The sequence below is a fragment of the Oncorhynchus nerka genome, linkage group LG17 (assembly GCF_034236695.1).
Source record: "Oncorhynchus nerka isolate Pitt River linkage group LG17, Oner_Uvic_2.0, whole genome shotgun sequence".
Lineage (NCBI taxonomy): Eukaryota > Metazoa > Chordata > Actinopteri > Salmoniformes > Salmonidae > Oncorhynchus > Oncorhynchus nerka.
The window spans coordinates 49,432,568-49,447,739 of NC_088412.1; the positions used below are offsets into that span (position 1 = coordinate 49,432,568).

At 46.8% G+C, this 15,172-nt stretch overlaps 1 protein-coding gene across 1 annotated transcript; it reads left to right on the forward strand.

The window, feature by feature from the left end:
• Nucleotides 1-236: 236 nt before the first annotated feature.
• On the forward strand, nucleotides 237-12,918 carry ccdc17 (coiled-coil domain containing 17). Its single transcript, XM_029686862.2, has 13 exons — nucleotides 237-637; nucleotides 708-830; nucleotides 948-1,152; nucleotides 2,628-2,772; nucleotides 5,513-5,620; nucleotides 5,875-6,011; nucleotides 6,259-6,408; nucleotides 6,582-6,784; nucleotides 6,880-6,956; nucleotides 7,123-7,338; nucleotides 10,370-10,592; nucleotides 10,815-10,925; nucleotides 12,596-12,918. Exons 1-13 carry the CDS (start codon nucleotides 437-439, stop codon nucleotides 12,740-12,742), a joined length of 2,046 nt encoding a protein of 681 aa, XP_029542722.2. The 5' UTR covers nucleotides 237-436; the 3' UTR covers nucleotides 12,743-12,918.
• The last annotated feature ends 2,254 nt before the right edge of the window (nucleotides 12,919-15,172 follow it).

Sequence of the window (15,172 nt, forward strand, 5' to 3'; positions counted from 1 at the left end):
AAACTACTGCATCTTAAAAAAAGAACATTTTAATAAATATTTTGCATCAGATTGCCAAACAGTTGTCTGCTTCTCTGTATAAAATAATCAAATCATACAGAAGTGATATGTTTTTAATACTAGACTTATCCAGTGACGCCTGTAAAAGCAATTTGCGTAGTCAAAGACTATAGAGCTGATTTTCGTGTTGTGGCCCTCCGTCCTCCACAACACAGGCGTCGACATGGTGACAGTAACCAACAAACAGGGAAATCACCAGAAGCATATCCAGTCCTGTTACGCACATGAGAAAAGGAACCGCATAACTAACTATGTTTACTTGGGGGGGGATATAGTCTAATGATTATTGTTTAGCTCATTTAGGAGTACATTTAATTTTTCACTCTTGGGACATGTGGTGTTTGCCTTTTGTTGTTACCCTGCGAACTTGACTAAAATGGACGCAGTGATGGAGTCATTGGGAGAGTTCCGTTGTCGGGAGTGTAGTATGGCATTCCGCTCGCATGGCCTTCTGGAGAAGCATAAAGCATCGTTCTGTATCGGGAGCAGCATTGGAGACCCTATGGTGCTGAGACAAGAGCAGCCTGAGCGAAAGGGACTCTATCCAAAGCCGGCACGCACCCCTGATCTCATAAGGGTAAGTGTGTTTGTTAGCTGTTATAGTGGCTCTTGTAGTGTGTCTGTCTAACATTGATTGTTCCTGGTAGCTGAGAGAGCAGCGGGGTACGCACCTACAGAACATGCAGGGGAGGACCAATGACACAGAACGGAGAGCTGGGAAAGAAGATAACCTACAGGGCAGTGTGTCAGAGAGGAACCTTACTAATGAGGTGCCTACCAACGCTTAATCTGAACCATCTAGACATGCAATATAACCTATAGCCACCTTTGTAGTCCCTTTACTATTAATTAACAGACTCAGACAAATGTCATGCTTGAAATTCTAGTTCCACAAGCTGAGGATGTCGATTGAGGGGAGTATGCCCAACCTGCCGAAATGGCCTACTGAGACCGAAGGTCTGGAGGACCAGGTCCAGGTGTTGGGGAGAAAGTGTGCCCATAGGGAGAGGCTGAGAGAGATGGCAGAGCAGCACAACCAGGAGCTAGCAGAGATACAGACCCACAACCACCTCCTGGAGCAACAGAGAGAGGGTAAGGGGCCATAGAGATCCTCCAACACAAAGAGATATGGAGGAAGGAATCTCTTATACAGTGAGCCAGGCTCCAGTCCAGCCCACTACACTGAACCGTTCTCTCCTAAGCAGCCTTACAGATACAGATACAGATTACTGCCGAGTGGCGTAGCCGGTCTAAGGCACTGCTGCATCGCAGTGCTAGAGGCATCAATACAGACCTAGGTATGATCCAACTGGCTGTGATTGGGAGTCCCATAGGGCGGCACACAATTGTCCGGGTTAAGGGAGGGTTTGGCCGGGGGGCTATACTCATCGCGCTCTGGCGACTCATTGTGCTGGGCTGGGCGTCTGCAGGCTGACCTTGGTCATCAGGTGGACGGTGTTCCACACATTGGTGCAGCTGGCTTCCGGGTTAAGGGAGGGTTTGGCCGGGGGGCTATACTCATCGCGCTCTGGCGACTCATTGTGCTGGGCTGGGCGTCTGCAGGCTGACCTTGGTCATCAGGTGGACGGTGTTCCACACATTGGTGCAGCTGGCTTCCGGGTTAAGGGAGGGTTTGGCCGGGGGGCTATACTCATCGCGCTCTGGCGACTCATTGTGCTGGGCTGGGCGTCTGCAGGCTGACCTTGGTCATCAGGTGGACGGTGTTCCACACATTGGTGCAGCTGGCTTCCGGGTTAAGGGAGGGTTTGGCCGGGGGGCTATACTCATCGCGCTCTGGCGACTCATTGTGCTGGGCTGGGCGTCTGCAGGCTGACCTTGGTCATCAGGTGGACGGTGTTCCACACATTGGTGCAGCTGGCTTCCGGGTTAAGGGAGGGTTTGGCCGGGGGGCTATACTCATCGCGCTCTGGCGACTCATTGTGCTGGGCTGGGCGTCTGCAGGCTGACCTTGGTCATCAGGTGGACGGTGTTCCACACATTGGTGCAGCTGGCTTCCGGGTTAAGGGAGGGTTTGGCCGGGGCTATACTCATCGCGCTCTGGCGACTCATTGTGCTGGGCTGGGCGTCTGCAGGCTGACCTTGGTCATCAGGTGGACGGTGTTCCACACATTGGTGCAGCTGGCTTCCGGGTTAAGGGAGGGTTTGGCCGGGGGGCTATACTCATCGCGCTCTGGCGACTCATTGTGCTGGGCTGGGCGTCTGCAGGCTGACCTTGGTCATCAGGTGAATGGTGTTCCACACATTGGGGCAGCTGGCTTCCGGGTTAAGGGGGTGGGTGTTAAGTTATGATCTGTTTTCTCAATGACATTCAAGTTAAGTTTATTCTACCTGAGAGAGTCTGACCACAAGTCAGAGACCACTATCATGACACACCAAATGTGCTTGATGATTAATTTGTGTTTTTCTTAAGGGGAAAGTAATCCAAATGTAAAGTATTCAGATTAAGTAACTGAATTTGGGTAATCCCAAAATTAAATGACTGATTACAATTTTGGACAGGTAACTAGTAACTGTAATGGATTACATTTAGTATGTGTGTGTGTCAGACATTGCATGGCAGCTTGGGGCCCTGGCAGGGCAGGGTAGCACGGCCCACCTGGAGACCTTGCTGCTGGAGCTGAGGGATCGGGAGGAGAGAAACGAAGAGGCTCTACAGCAGCTCAAAGACCACATCACTACCCTGCAGCCTGGGTGAGTCCACTAGACGGCAGCAAATGACCATCTCACACACACATTCAGTCGTGGCCAAAAGTTTTGAGAATGACACAAATATTAATTTCCACAAAGTTTGCTGCTTCAGTGTCTTTAGATATTTTTGTCTGATGTTACTATGGAATACTGAAGTATAATTACAAGCATTTCATAAGTGTCAAATGCTTTTATTGACAATTACATGAAGTTGATGCAAAGTTTCAATATTTGCAGTGTTGACCCTTCTTTTTCAAGACCTCTGCAATCCGCCCTGGCATGCTGTCAATTAACTTCTGGGCCACATAACCCTTTACCCCAGTCCTCAGCAGTCCAGTCCTTGTACCTTGTGCAGAATATCAGTCTGTCCCTGCCGTTTGTCCTGGAGAGAAGTGGCTTCTTTGTTGCCCTTCTTGACACCAGGCCAAGTCTTCGCCTCACTGTGCGTGCAGATGCACTAACACCTGCCTGCTGCCATTCCTGAGCAAGCTCTGTACTGGTGGTGCCCCGATTCCGCAGCTGAATCAACTTTATGAGATGGTCCTGGCGCTTGCTGGACTTTCTTGGGCGCCCTGAAGCCTTCTTTACAACAATTGAACCGCTCTCCTTGAAGTTCTTGATGATCCGATAAATGGTTGATTTAGGTGCAATCTTACTGGCAGCAATATCCTTGCCTGTGAAGCCCTTTTTGTGCAAAGCAATGATGACGCACGTGTTTCCTTGCAGGTAACCACGATTGACCGAGGAAGAACAATGATTCCAAGCACCACCCTCCTTTTGAAGCTTCCAGTCTGTTATTCAAACTCAATCAGCGTGACAGAGTGATCTCCAGCCTTGTCCTCGTCAACACTCACACCTGCGTTAATGAGAGAATCACTGATAGGATGTCAGCTGGTCCTTTTGTGGCAGGGCTGAAATGCAGTGGAAATGTTTTTTGGGGATTCAATTCATTTGCATGGCAAAGAGGGACTTTGCAATTAATTGCAATTCATCTGATCACTCTTCATAACATTCTGGAGAATATGCAAATTGCCATCATACAAACTGAGGCAGCAAACTTTGTGAAAATTAATATTTGTGTCAGTCTCAAAACTTTTGGCCATGACTGTACAGTTGAATTTGGAAGTTTACATACACCTTAGCCAAGTACATTTAAACTCAGTTTTTCACAATTCCTGACATTTAATCATAATAAAAATTCCCTGTCTTAGGTCAGTTAGGATCACCACTTTATTTTAAGAATTTAAAATGTCAGAATAATAGTAGAGAGAATGATTTATTTCAGCTTTTATTTCTTTCATCACATTCCGTGGGTCAGATGTTTACATACACTCAATTAGTATTTGGTAGCATTGCCTTTAAATTGTTTAACTTGGGTCAAACATTTTGGGTAGCCTTTCACAAGCTTCCCACATTAAGTTGGTTGAATTTTGGCCCATTCCTCCTGACAGAGCTGGTGTAACTGAGTCAGGTTTGTAGGCCACCTTGCTCGCACACGCCTTTTCAGTTCTGCCCACAAATGTTCTATAGGATTGAGGTCAGGGCTTTGTGATGGCCACTCCAATACCTTGACTTTGTGGTCCTTAAGTCGTTTTGCCACAACTTTGGAAGTATGCTTGAGGTCATTGTCCATTTGGAAGACCCATTTGCGACCAGGCTTTAACTTCCTGACTGATGTCTTAAGATGTTGCTTCAATATATCCACATAATTTTCCATCCTCATGAGCCATCTATTTTGTGAAGTGCACCAGTCCCTCCTGCAGCAAAGCACCCCCATAATATGATGCTGCCACCCCTGTGCTTCACGGTTGGGATGGTGTTCTTCAGCTTGCAAGTCTCCCACTTTTTCCTCCAAACATAACAATGGTCATTATGGCCAAACATCATCAGAACAGAGGACATTTCTCCAAAAAGTACCATCTTTGTCCCCATGTGCAGTTGCAAACCATAGTCATTTTTTTTATGATGGCTTTGGAGGAGTGGCTTCTTCCTTGCTGAGCGGCCTTTCAGGTTATGTCGATATAGGACTCGTTTTACTGGATATAGATACTTTTGTACCCTTCACAAGGTCCTTTGCTGTTGTTCTGGGATTGATTTGTACTTTTCGCACCAAAGTACGTTCATCTCTAGGAGACAGAACGCGTCTCCTTCCTGAGCAGTATGACGGCTGCTTGGTCCCATGGTGTTTATACTTGCGCACTATTGTTTGTACACATGAACGTGGTACCTTCAGGCATTTGGAAATTGCTCCCAAATATGAACCAGACTTGTGGAGGTCTACAATTTTTTTCCTGAGGTCTTGGCTGATTTCTTTTCATTTTCCCATGATGTCAAGCAAAGAGGCACTGAGTTTGAAGGTACTGAGTTTGAAGGTAGGCCTTAAAATACATCCACAGGTAAATGATGTCAATTAGCCTATCAGAAGCTTTTAAAGCCATGACATCCTTTTCTGGAATTGTCCAAGCTGTTTAAAGGCACAGTCAACTTAGTGCAAGTAAACTTCTGACCAACTGGAATTGTGATCCAGTGAATTAATCTGTCTGGAAATAAAAAAATACTTGTGTTTTGCACAAAAGTAGATGTCCTAACCGACTTGCCAAAATGATTTTGTTAACAAGAAATTTGTGCAGTGGCTGAAAAACTTCCGACTTCAACTGTAAGTGATGAGTTATAAGTTATAAATAGTTATAAAACTAGAAAAAAAAAAAGAACAAACAAAGATGTTCTTCTGTGCTTTTCATAGGGTCAAAGAGGTCACGTTTGACTCACCCAACCCCGACCACAGGAAGGGACATAATGCCAACTTTGACCTAATATCCTCTGTGGATGGACCCCTCTCCACCCAAATAAGGTAAGTCCTATTTGTATGTCTTAGTGTAGCTACACCTCATAGTACAAAAAAGTACACATTATTATTAGCACCATTGTTGGTGATATTAGAAGCTGTAATCATAGAGCAAGTAAGTAGCCGTCAGGTCATTATTCAACAAGAAAATGTGTTCTCAATGGCTAACCTGGTTAAATAGTTGCTGTAGTGTTAGTAGTAGCAATGTACGGTATTACCATCCTGCAACATATCTGTATCTGTGTCTGTTGGTGTGACAGAGCTCTGAGGCTGGACTACATGCAGTCAGGTGGTTCTGATCCGGCTGTCCTGGCCCAGATGCATGACATGCAGGCCGAGGCCCACACTCTGGAGCAACAGGCCCAATCTGGGGCTGAGAACAATGGCAGGAGGAAGAGTGAGTGTCAGTCCTGCATGGTCCTTCATTGGGGTATGGAGGATGTCACATTTGGTGCTTTAGTGCCACCTTGAGTGATTTGTTTCTGTTGTGCATGTTTATGCCTGTGCCTGCACCTATTTGTCTTTCTGTTATCTTTAAGAGACAAATAACTGTATACTATTTGTTTTTTAAAGAAAAAAGTACTGTCTCCTCTTAACTTTGGTGCCTCTCTAACCACCCCTTCTCTCCCACTCTCTCTGCCCAGGGACGAAGCCTCCTCAGCAGGCTGGGAACTCAGAGGTGCTGGCTGTGGAGCAAGAGAACCAGAGACTGGAGGAAGAGATCTTCAGAATCCAGTTGGCCAGAGACAAACACTGTCGGGAAGACAGTGGGTTGTCCTCTCCATCGCATCTCTGTGATTAACATGCACATAATTATATACATAGACAAGCAACATTGCTGATAAACAATGGCAGTTAGGAGTAACCACATTCACAGTGACTACCATGGGATGTGTAGAATTACTATCCATTCCAATGCTTGTAGAGTCATTCTAATTCGATGGGATTCTATATTCCTCTGATCCAGTTACAGTGGGGTCTGAGCTCCATCAGATCCAAAGAGAACACACCCACTACATGGCCAGCATTCAGGCTGAGCTTGAGAGCCTTCGCAGGGAAGTAGAGCGAGTCAGAGAGGGCCCTAGGGACAGGAGGCTGCCCCCACCCCCTCCATTCCCTGCCCCACCAGCCATGCATCCCCTTGCCCAGATATATGCCCCTCCAGCCCTGGTAAAGCTATTATGTTAATATTGCTGTTTATCTATCTGGTTTTCTTTGACGACATTAGGCCCATATAGTACATCCCCCATATGTTCTTGTTGCAGACCCAGCCCAGGCCCCATTCTGCGCTCAAGGAAAGGCATGTACTCAACTCCCTTGGGCCTGCACCCTATGACCCTGCGTGAGTCCATTATGACTAGCACATCTATGTTGGCTATTTCAGTTTTCTATATGATTCAAATAAAACATTACCTTCACATACATTATTAGAGACACATTTATATAACTAACTCAGATATGCAGGTATGAAGTACCTCTAAACTACTCTAAACCCTGTTGATTTGCAGGGCTGGTTTTGCTGTCTTTTATGACTTGATGCTTGGGGTAGATGCCACGCTGAGGGTTCTGCGTCCGGTGGCTGGTCTCTACTCTGGAGGCCAAGAGGTGGGGCGGCCTACCCCATTGCCCCCTACACAGTGCCAGCCTGGAGGGGGTCAGCCCTACAGTCAAACTGTGCCCCCTGGGAACTATGCCCTCCTGGCAGTCAAACAGCCTATGCCCAGGTAAGCAACGCACCCGGAGAAGAAAAAGTACATGTGAAACTCGTCCATAGCATGTTGGCTGGAGTCTATCGGTGACAGCCCACCTTCCCTGAGATCAAAAGGCTCCTCACTGAGTGACAGACTGTTAGCTAAGGTTTCCTTTGAGTTGTGTGTGGTGTTGTTCAGAAGGTTGCATGTTCACTACAACTTGGGGTGGAATGAAAATGCACTCTTTCACATTTGTCTAAGACAAAACTCTCTGCCTCCCGAGTGGCGCAGAGGTCTAAGGCGGTGCATCGCAGTGCTAGAGGCATCACTACAGACCCGGGTTTGATCCCGGGTCTGTAGCCAGCCGCGACCGGGAGACCCATGAGGCGGCCCATGATTGGCCCAGCATCGCCCGGATTAGGGGAGGGTTTGGTCTGCCGGGATGTCCATGTCCCATCGCGCTCTAGTGACTCCTTGTGGCGGGCCGGGCATATGCATGCTGACTTTGCACACCAGCTGGACGGTGTTTCCTCCAACACATTGGTGCGGCTGGCTTCTGGGTTAAGCGAGCAGTGTGTCTAGAAGCGGCTTGGCAGGGTCATGTTTCAGAGTACGCATGGCTCTCGACCTTTACCTTTCCGAGTCCGTACTGGAGTTGCATCGATGGGAGAAGACTAACTACCAATTAGATAACACGAAATTGGTAACAAAAAGGGGTAAAATAAATAAATGTATGCATGTATACACACACACGCAAAAAGTCACAACAACAGACAAACACAGTCTGCTTAAACTAATAACACACAAATTATTGTATTTTTCTTGTCTATATTGACAACATAATTTAAACACTCACAGTGTAGGTTGGCAAAACCATGTGAACCCTTATGCTAATGACTTCTCCAAAAGCAAATTGGAGTCAGGAGTCAGCTAACCTGGAGTACAATCATTGAGATGAGATGTTGGTTAGAGCTGCCCTGCCCTATAAAAAACACTCACAAAATGAGAGTTTGGTATTCACAAGAAGCATTGCCCGCCTCGAACTTTAGAGATCTAAGACCCAAGAGTAAGAATTGTGAACTTGCATGGTTACAAAAGTATCTCTAAAAGCCTTGATGTTCAACAGTTCCCACCAGACATCCCAAGAATATTGCTGAACTGATTTGTAAAGAGGAAGGGTCCAATATTCCTCCTCCTGACCTACAGAAAACATTTGGTTGAGGTTATTGCTGCCAACGGAGGGTAAACCAGTTACTGAATGAATGTTTCCACGGTGTGTTCAATAAAGACATGAAAACGTATAATTGTTTGTGTTTTATTAGTTTATGCAAACTGTTTGTCTATTGTTGTGACTCAGATGAAGATCAGATCAAATTTGATAACCAATTTACGCAGAAATCCAGGTAATTCCAAAGGGTTCACATCCACGCTTGGATTGCGTCCTACCTGACAGGTCGCTCCTACCAGGTGGCGTGGCGAGAATCCGTCTCCACACCACGTGCTCTCACCACTGGTGTCCCCCAGGGCTCTGTTCTAGGCCCTCTCCTATTCTCGCTATACACCAAGTCACTTGGCTCTGTCATAACCTCACATGGTCTCTCCTATCATTGCTATGCAGACGACACACAATTAATCTTCTCCTTTCCCCCTTCTGATGACCAGGTGGCGAATCGCATCTCTGCATGTCTGGCAGACATATCCGTGTGGATGACGGATCACCACCTCAAGCTGAACCTCGGCAAGACGGAGCTGCTCTTCCTCCCGAAGGACTGCCCGTTCCATGATCTCGCCATCACGGTTGACAACTCCATTGTGTCCTCCTCCCAGAGCGCTAAGAACCTTGGCGTGATCCTGGACAACACCCTGTCGTTCTCAACTAACATCAAGGCGGTGGCCCGTTCCTGTAGGTTCATGCTCTACAACATCCGCAGAGTACTGACCCTGCCTCACAGGAAGAAGGCGCAGGTCCTAATCCAGGCACTTGTCATCTCCCGTCTGGATTACTGCAACTCGCTGTTGGCTGGGCTCCCTGCCTGTGCCATTAAACCCCTACAACTCATCCAGAACGCCGCAGCCCGTCTGGTGTTCAACCTTCCCAAGTTCTCTCACGTCACCCCGCTCCTCCGCTCCCTCCACTGGCTTCCAGTTGAAGCTCGCATCCGCTACAAGACCATGGTGCTTGCCTACGGAGCTGTGAGGGGAACGGCACCTCAGTACCTCCAGGCTCTGATCAGGCCCTACACCCAAACAAGGGCACTTTCATCCACCTCTGGCCTGCTCGCCTCCCTACCACTGAGGAAGTACAGTTCCCGCTCAGCCCAGTCAAAACTGTTAATTGTTTGGCCCCCAATGGTGGAACAAACTCCCTCACGACGCCAGGACAGCGGAGTCAATCACCACCTTCCGGAGACACCTGAAACCCCACCTCTTTAAGGAATACCTAGGATAGGATAAAGTAATCCCTCTCACCCCCTCCCCTGAAAAGATTTAGATGCACTACTGTTCCACTGGAGGTCATAAGGTGAATGCACCAATTTGTAAGTCGCTCTGGATAAGAGCGTCTGCTAAATGACTTAAATGTAAATGTAATGTAAATGTTTTACTTGCCACTGTACTCTACACAACCGTTCAAAAGTTTGGGGTCATTTAGAAATGTCCTTGTTTTTGAAAGAAAAGCAAACATTTTTGTCCATTAAAATAACATCAAATTGATCAGAAACAGTATAGACATTGTTAATGTTGTAAATTACTATTGTAGCTGGAAACGGCTTATTTTTTAAAGGAATATCTACATATTCATATGTCTAGTTTGAGAAACAGCTGCCTCAAGTCCTCAACTGGCAGCTTCATTAAATAGTACCTGCAAAACATCAGTCTCAAAGTCAACAGTGAAGAGGTGACTCCGGGATGCCTGCCTTCTAGGCAGAGTTCCTCTCTCTGCAAAGAAAAAGCCATATCTCAGACTGGCCAATAAAAATACAAGAAGTGACCCCAAACTTTTGAACGGTAGTGTGTGTGTATATGTATACATATAATAATAAAAGACAAAACTCTCAACCTTCAGGATGCAGCCGTCTCCCTCCCTGTCTCTGGTGGTTGAGCTTCAAGCTGCCGGAGGTCTGGACGCCTACGGGCAGGAGGTCCAGAGGCTGGTGTCCCGGGGCTGGGCACGGCTGGAGCTCTTCGACCAGCACAATCAGGTTCAGAGCGGATACTGGAGAGTGCCAGTACGTGCCCTCCCCATCCGACCATCCCTCAGTCCAGTCCAGCTCAACTCAGTCCCCCAGGTGAGGGCAGACACCCGTCTCGCTGACTGCTAGTGGTTAGAATGAAGTTGGATTGAAAATCCATTATACATAATGTCTTAAAAATGACAATATCAGTTGAGGATGACATACAATTCATGAGTCAAAAGTCATGAGGTGTGAAAGCCATGCAAGATGCAATGACACATGATGAAACACACACGAAGGGATCAGACGTCGAAGTCGTGTGTCTGTGTTTTCTAGGTGGGCAACATGGAGCTGTGTTTACGGGTGGTCAATGCTCGGGACCGGGATGTGCAGTCCCTCGCCAAGATTGACCCAAGCAACACCAGCCACTATAAGTACCCCTCCATGGTACATTTCATTATATTCTCCAAAAATCACCCTTCTCTGACTACATCATTGTACTGTTTCAACATGACTCTGTTTGCCAGTTGTGTGGTGACTTACAGTGCCTTCGGAAAGTATTCAGACCCCTTGACTTTTTCCACATTTTGTTAGGTTACAGCCATATTCTAAAATGTATTAAAATTATTTTCTTTCCCCTCTCAATCTACACACAATACCCAATAATGACATCACAATACCCCATAATGACATCACAATACCCCATAATGACATCACAATACCCCATAATGACACAGCAAAAACAGGGTTGTAAAAATAAATGGAAATATCACATTTACATAAGTATTCAGACCCTTTACTTAGTACTTTGTTGAAGCACCTTTTGCAGTGATTACAGCCTCGAGTCTTATTGGGTATGACGCTACAAGCTTGGCACACCTGTATTTGGGGAGTTTATCACATTCTTCTCTGCAGATCCTCTCAAACACTGTCAGGTTGGATGGGGAGCATTGCTGCACAGCTATTTTCAGGTCTCTCCAGAGATGTTAGATCAGAAGCCACTACTTGGCTGTGTGCTTAGGGTCGTTGTCCTGTTGGAAGGTGAACCGTCGCCCCACTCTGAGAACCGGAGCAGGTTTTCATCAAGGATCTCCCTGTACTTTGCTCTGTTCATCTTTTCCTCGACCCTGACTAGTCTCCCAGTCCCTGCTGCCACCACACTTCACCGTAGGGGTGGTGCCAGGTTTCCTCCAGAAGTGACACTCAGTATTTAGAAGTGATGCATGGTCTGAGAGTTCTTTAGATTCCAAGCAGGCTGTCATGTGCATTTTACTGAGGAGTGGCTTCCGTCTGACCACTATACCATACAGGGCTGATTGGTGAAGTGCTGCAGAGATGGTTGTCCTTCTGGAAGGTTCTCCCATCTCCACAGAGGAACTCTAGAGCCCTGTCAGAGTGAGTGACCATCAGGTTCTTGGTCACCTCCCTGACCAAGGCCCTTTTCCCCCGATTGCTCAGTTTGGCCGGGTGGACAGCCCTTGGAAGAGTCTTGGTGGTTCTAAACTTCTTCCATTTAAGAATGTTGGAGGCCTCTGTGTTCTTTGGGACCTTCAATGCTGCAGACATTTGTTGGTACCCTTCCCCAGATCGACACAATCCTGTCTCGGAGCTCTACGGACAATTCCTTCGACCTCATGGCTTGGTTTTTGCTCTGACATGCACTGTCAACTGTGTGACCTTATATAGGCAGGTGTGTGCTTTTCCCAAATCATGTCCAATCAATTGAATCTACCACAGGTGGACTCCAATCAAGTCGTAGAAACATCAAGGATGATCAATGGAAACAGGATGCACCTGATCTCAATTTCGAGTCTCATAGCAAAGGGTCTAAATACTTATGTAAATAAGGTTTTTAATTTGCAAACATTTCTAAAAACCCATTTTCGCTTTGTCATTTTGGGCATAGATTGCTGAGGATATATTTTTGTTTAATACGTTTTAGAATAAGGTTGTAACGTAACAAAATGTTGAACAGGTCAAGGGATCTAAATACTTTCCGAAGGCACTGTACACATTTAAAACATGCTGTAGATCCTGACCTGGTGTGTTCAGTCCTACATAAAGTTTTCAGAGAGTTTATTCTGTTGATAGTAGTTGTGTGTACTCTGTCATTACAGGTGTCCAATATCCCTGCAACTCTTCAAGGAAGTAGACCCCTTTCCTTGTCAACGTTACAGCCCTCCGCAGCCAATAACCTTTTTTCTCTCCTTCCCTACACTGATCACGAAGACCCTCCCCCCATGGAGGAACCCAATCAGAGGTGATTGATGATGACGCTGTTGATTTTAGTACATGGAAATAAGTACAATAATCACTGTGATTATTTAGGAGAGAGAGCGGTGCACATGTTACTTCATTTGACCTTTTCCATTGATTGTTGTAAGTTGTCTGGATGTGTTGTTCATTTACAATGTGCAAATAAAGACACAAAGACCCATTACTCTTTTTTCCACTGTTTTCAATGATGGCATTATGATGAAGACCGTTAACACACACTACACAAAGGTATGCGGGTTTGGCTATTTCAGCCACACCCATTGCTGACAGGTGTGTAAAATCGAGCACACAGACATGCAATCTCCATGGCTAAAAACATTTGCTTAAGAATGGCCTTACTGAAGAGCTCAGTGACTTTCAACGTGGCACCGGCATAGGAGGTCACCTTTCCAAGTCAGTTTGTTAAATTTCTGACCCCGGTCAACTGCAAACGCTGTTATTGTGAAGTGGAAACGTTGAGGAGCAACAACGGCTCAGCCACTAAGTGGTAGAGCACACGAGCTCACAGAACGGGGCTGCCCAGTGCTGAAGCGTGTAAAAATCGTCTGTCCTCGGTTTTAATACTCACCGAGTTCCAAACTGCCTCTGGGAGCAACGTCAGCACAAGAACTGTTCGTTGGGAGCTTCATGAAATGGGTTTCCAAGGCCGAGGAGCCGCACACAAGCCTAAGATCATCATGCACAAAGCCAAGCTTTGGCTGGAATGGTGTAAAGCTCTCCGCCATTGGGCTCTGGAGTGATGAATCACCATCTGGCAGTCTGACGGACTAAAGTTTGGTGGAGGAATAATGGTCTGGGGCTGTTATTCATGGTTCAGGCAAGGCCCCTTAGTTTGGTGGAGGAGGAATAATGGTCTGGGGCTGTTATTCATGGTTCAGGCAAGGCCCCTTAGTTTGGTGGAGGAGGAATAATGGTCTGGGGCTGTTATTCGTGGTTCAGGCAAGGCCCCTTAGTTTGGTGGAGGAGGAATAATGGTCTGGGGCTGTTATTCGTGGTTCAGGCAAGGCCCCTTAGTTTGGTGGAGGAGGAATAATGGTCTGGGGCTGTTATTCGTGGTTCAGGCAAGGCCCCTTAGTTTGGTGGAGGAGGAATAATAGTCTGGGGCTGTTATTCATGGTTCAGGCAAGGCCCCTTAGTTTGGTGGAGGAGGAATAACGGTCTGGGGCTGTTATTCATGGTTCAGGCAAGGCCCCTTAGTTTGGTGGAGGAGGAATAATGGTCTGGGGCTGTTATTCATGGTTCAGGCAAGGCCCCTTAGTTTGGTGGAGGAGGAATAATAGTCTGGGGCTGTTATTCATGGTTCAGGCAAGGCCCCTTAGTTTGGTGGAGGAGGAATAATGGTCTGGGGCTGTTATTCGTGGTTCAGGCAAGGCCCCTTAGTTTGGTGGAGGAGGAATAACGGTCTGGGGCGGTTATTCGTGGTTCAGGCAAGGCCCCTTAGTTTGGTGGAGGAGGAATAACGGTCTGGGGCGGTTATTCGTGGTTCAGGCAAGGCCCCTTAGTTTGGTGGAGGAGGAATAATGGTCTGGGGCTGTTATTCGTGGTTCAGGCAAGGCCCCTTAGTTTGGTGGAGGAGGAATAACGGTCTGGGGCTGTTATTCGTGGTTCAGGCAAGGCCCCTTAGTTTGGTGGAGGAGGAATAACGGTCTGGGGCGGTTATTCGTGGTTCAGGCAAGGCCCCTTAGTTTGGTGGAGGAGGAATAATGGTCTGGGGCGGTTATTCATGGTTCAGGCAAGGCCCCTTAGTTTGGTGGAGGAGGAATAATAGTCTGGGGCTGTTATTCATGGTTCAGGCAAGGCCCCTTAGTTTGGTGGAGGAGGAATAATGGTCTGGGGCGGTTATTCATGGTTCAGGCAAGGCCCCTTAGTTTGGTGGAGGAGGAATAATGGTCTGGGGCTGTTATTCGTGGTTCAGGCAAGGCCCCTTAGTTTGGTGGAGGAGGAATAATGGTCTGGGGCGGTTATTCATGGTTCAGGCAAGGCCCCTTAGTTTGGTGGAGGAGGAATAATAGTCTGGGGCTGTTATTCATGGTTCAGGCAAGGCCCCTTAGTTCAATGCTGCGGCATACAATGACATTCCCGCAATCAGATTGCCAATCGCACGCTCCCTCAAAACTTGATACATCTGTGGTATAGGAGTGGCCTTTTATTGTCCTGTGCACCTGTGTAATGATCATGCTGTTTAATCAGTTTCTTTGATATGCCACTCCTGTCAGGTGGATGGATTATCTTGGCAAAAGAGAAATGCTAACAGTGATCAAAACACATTTTGACATATGGAACATTTCTGGGATATTTCATATGGAATATTTCTGGGATATTTTATTTCAGCTCTTGAAACCAACACTTTAAAAATCCATATTTTTGTTCAATATAATTTAGCTGGAATCTAATATATTTCCACAATACACACCAAC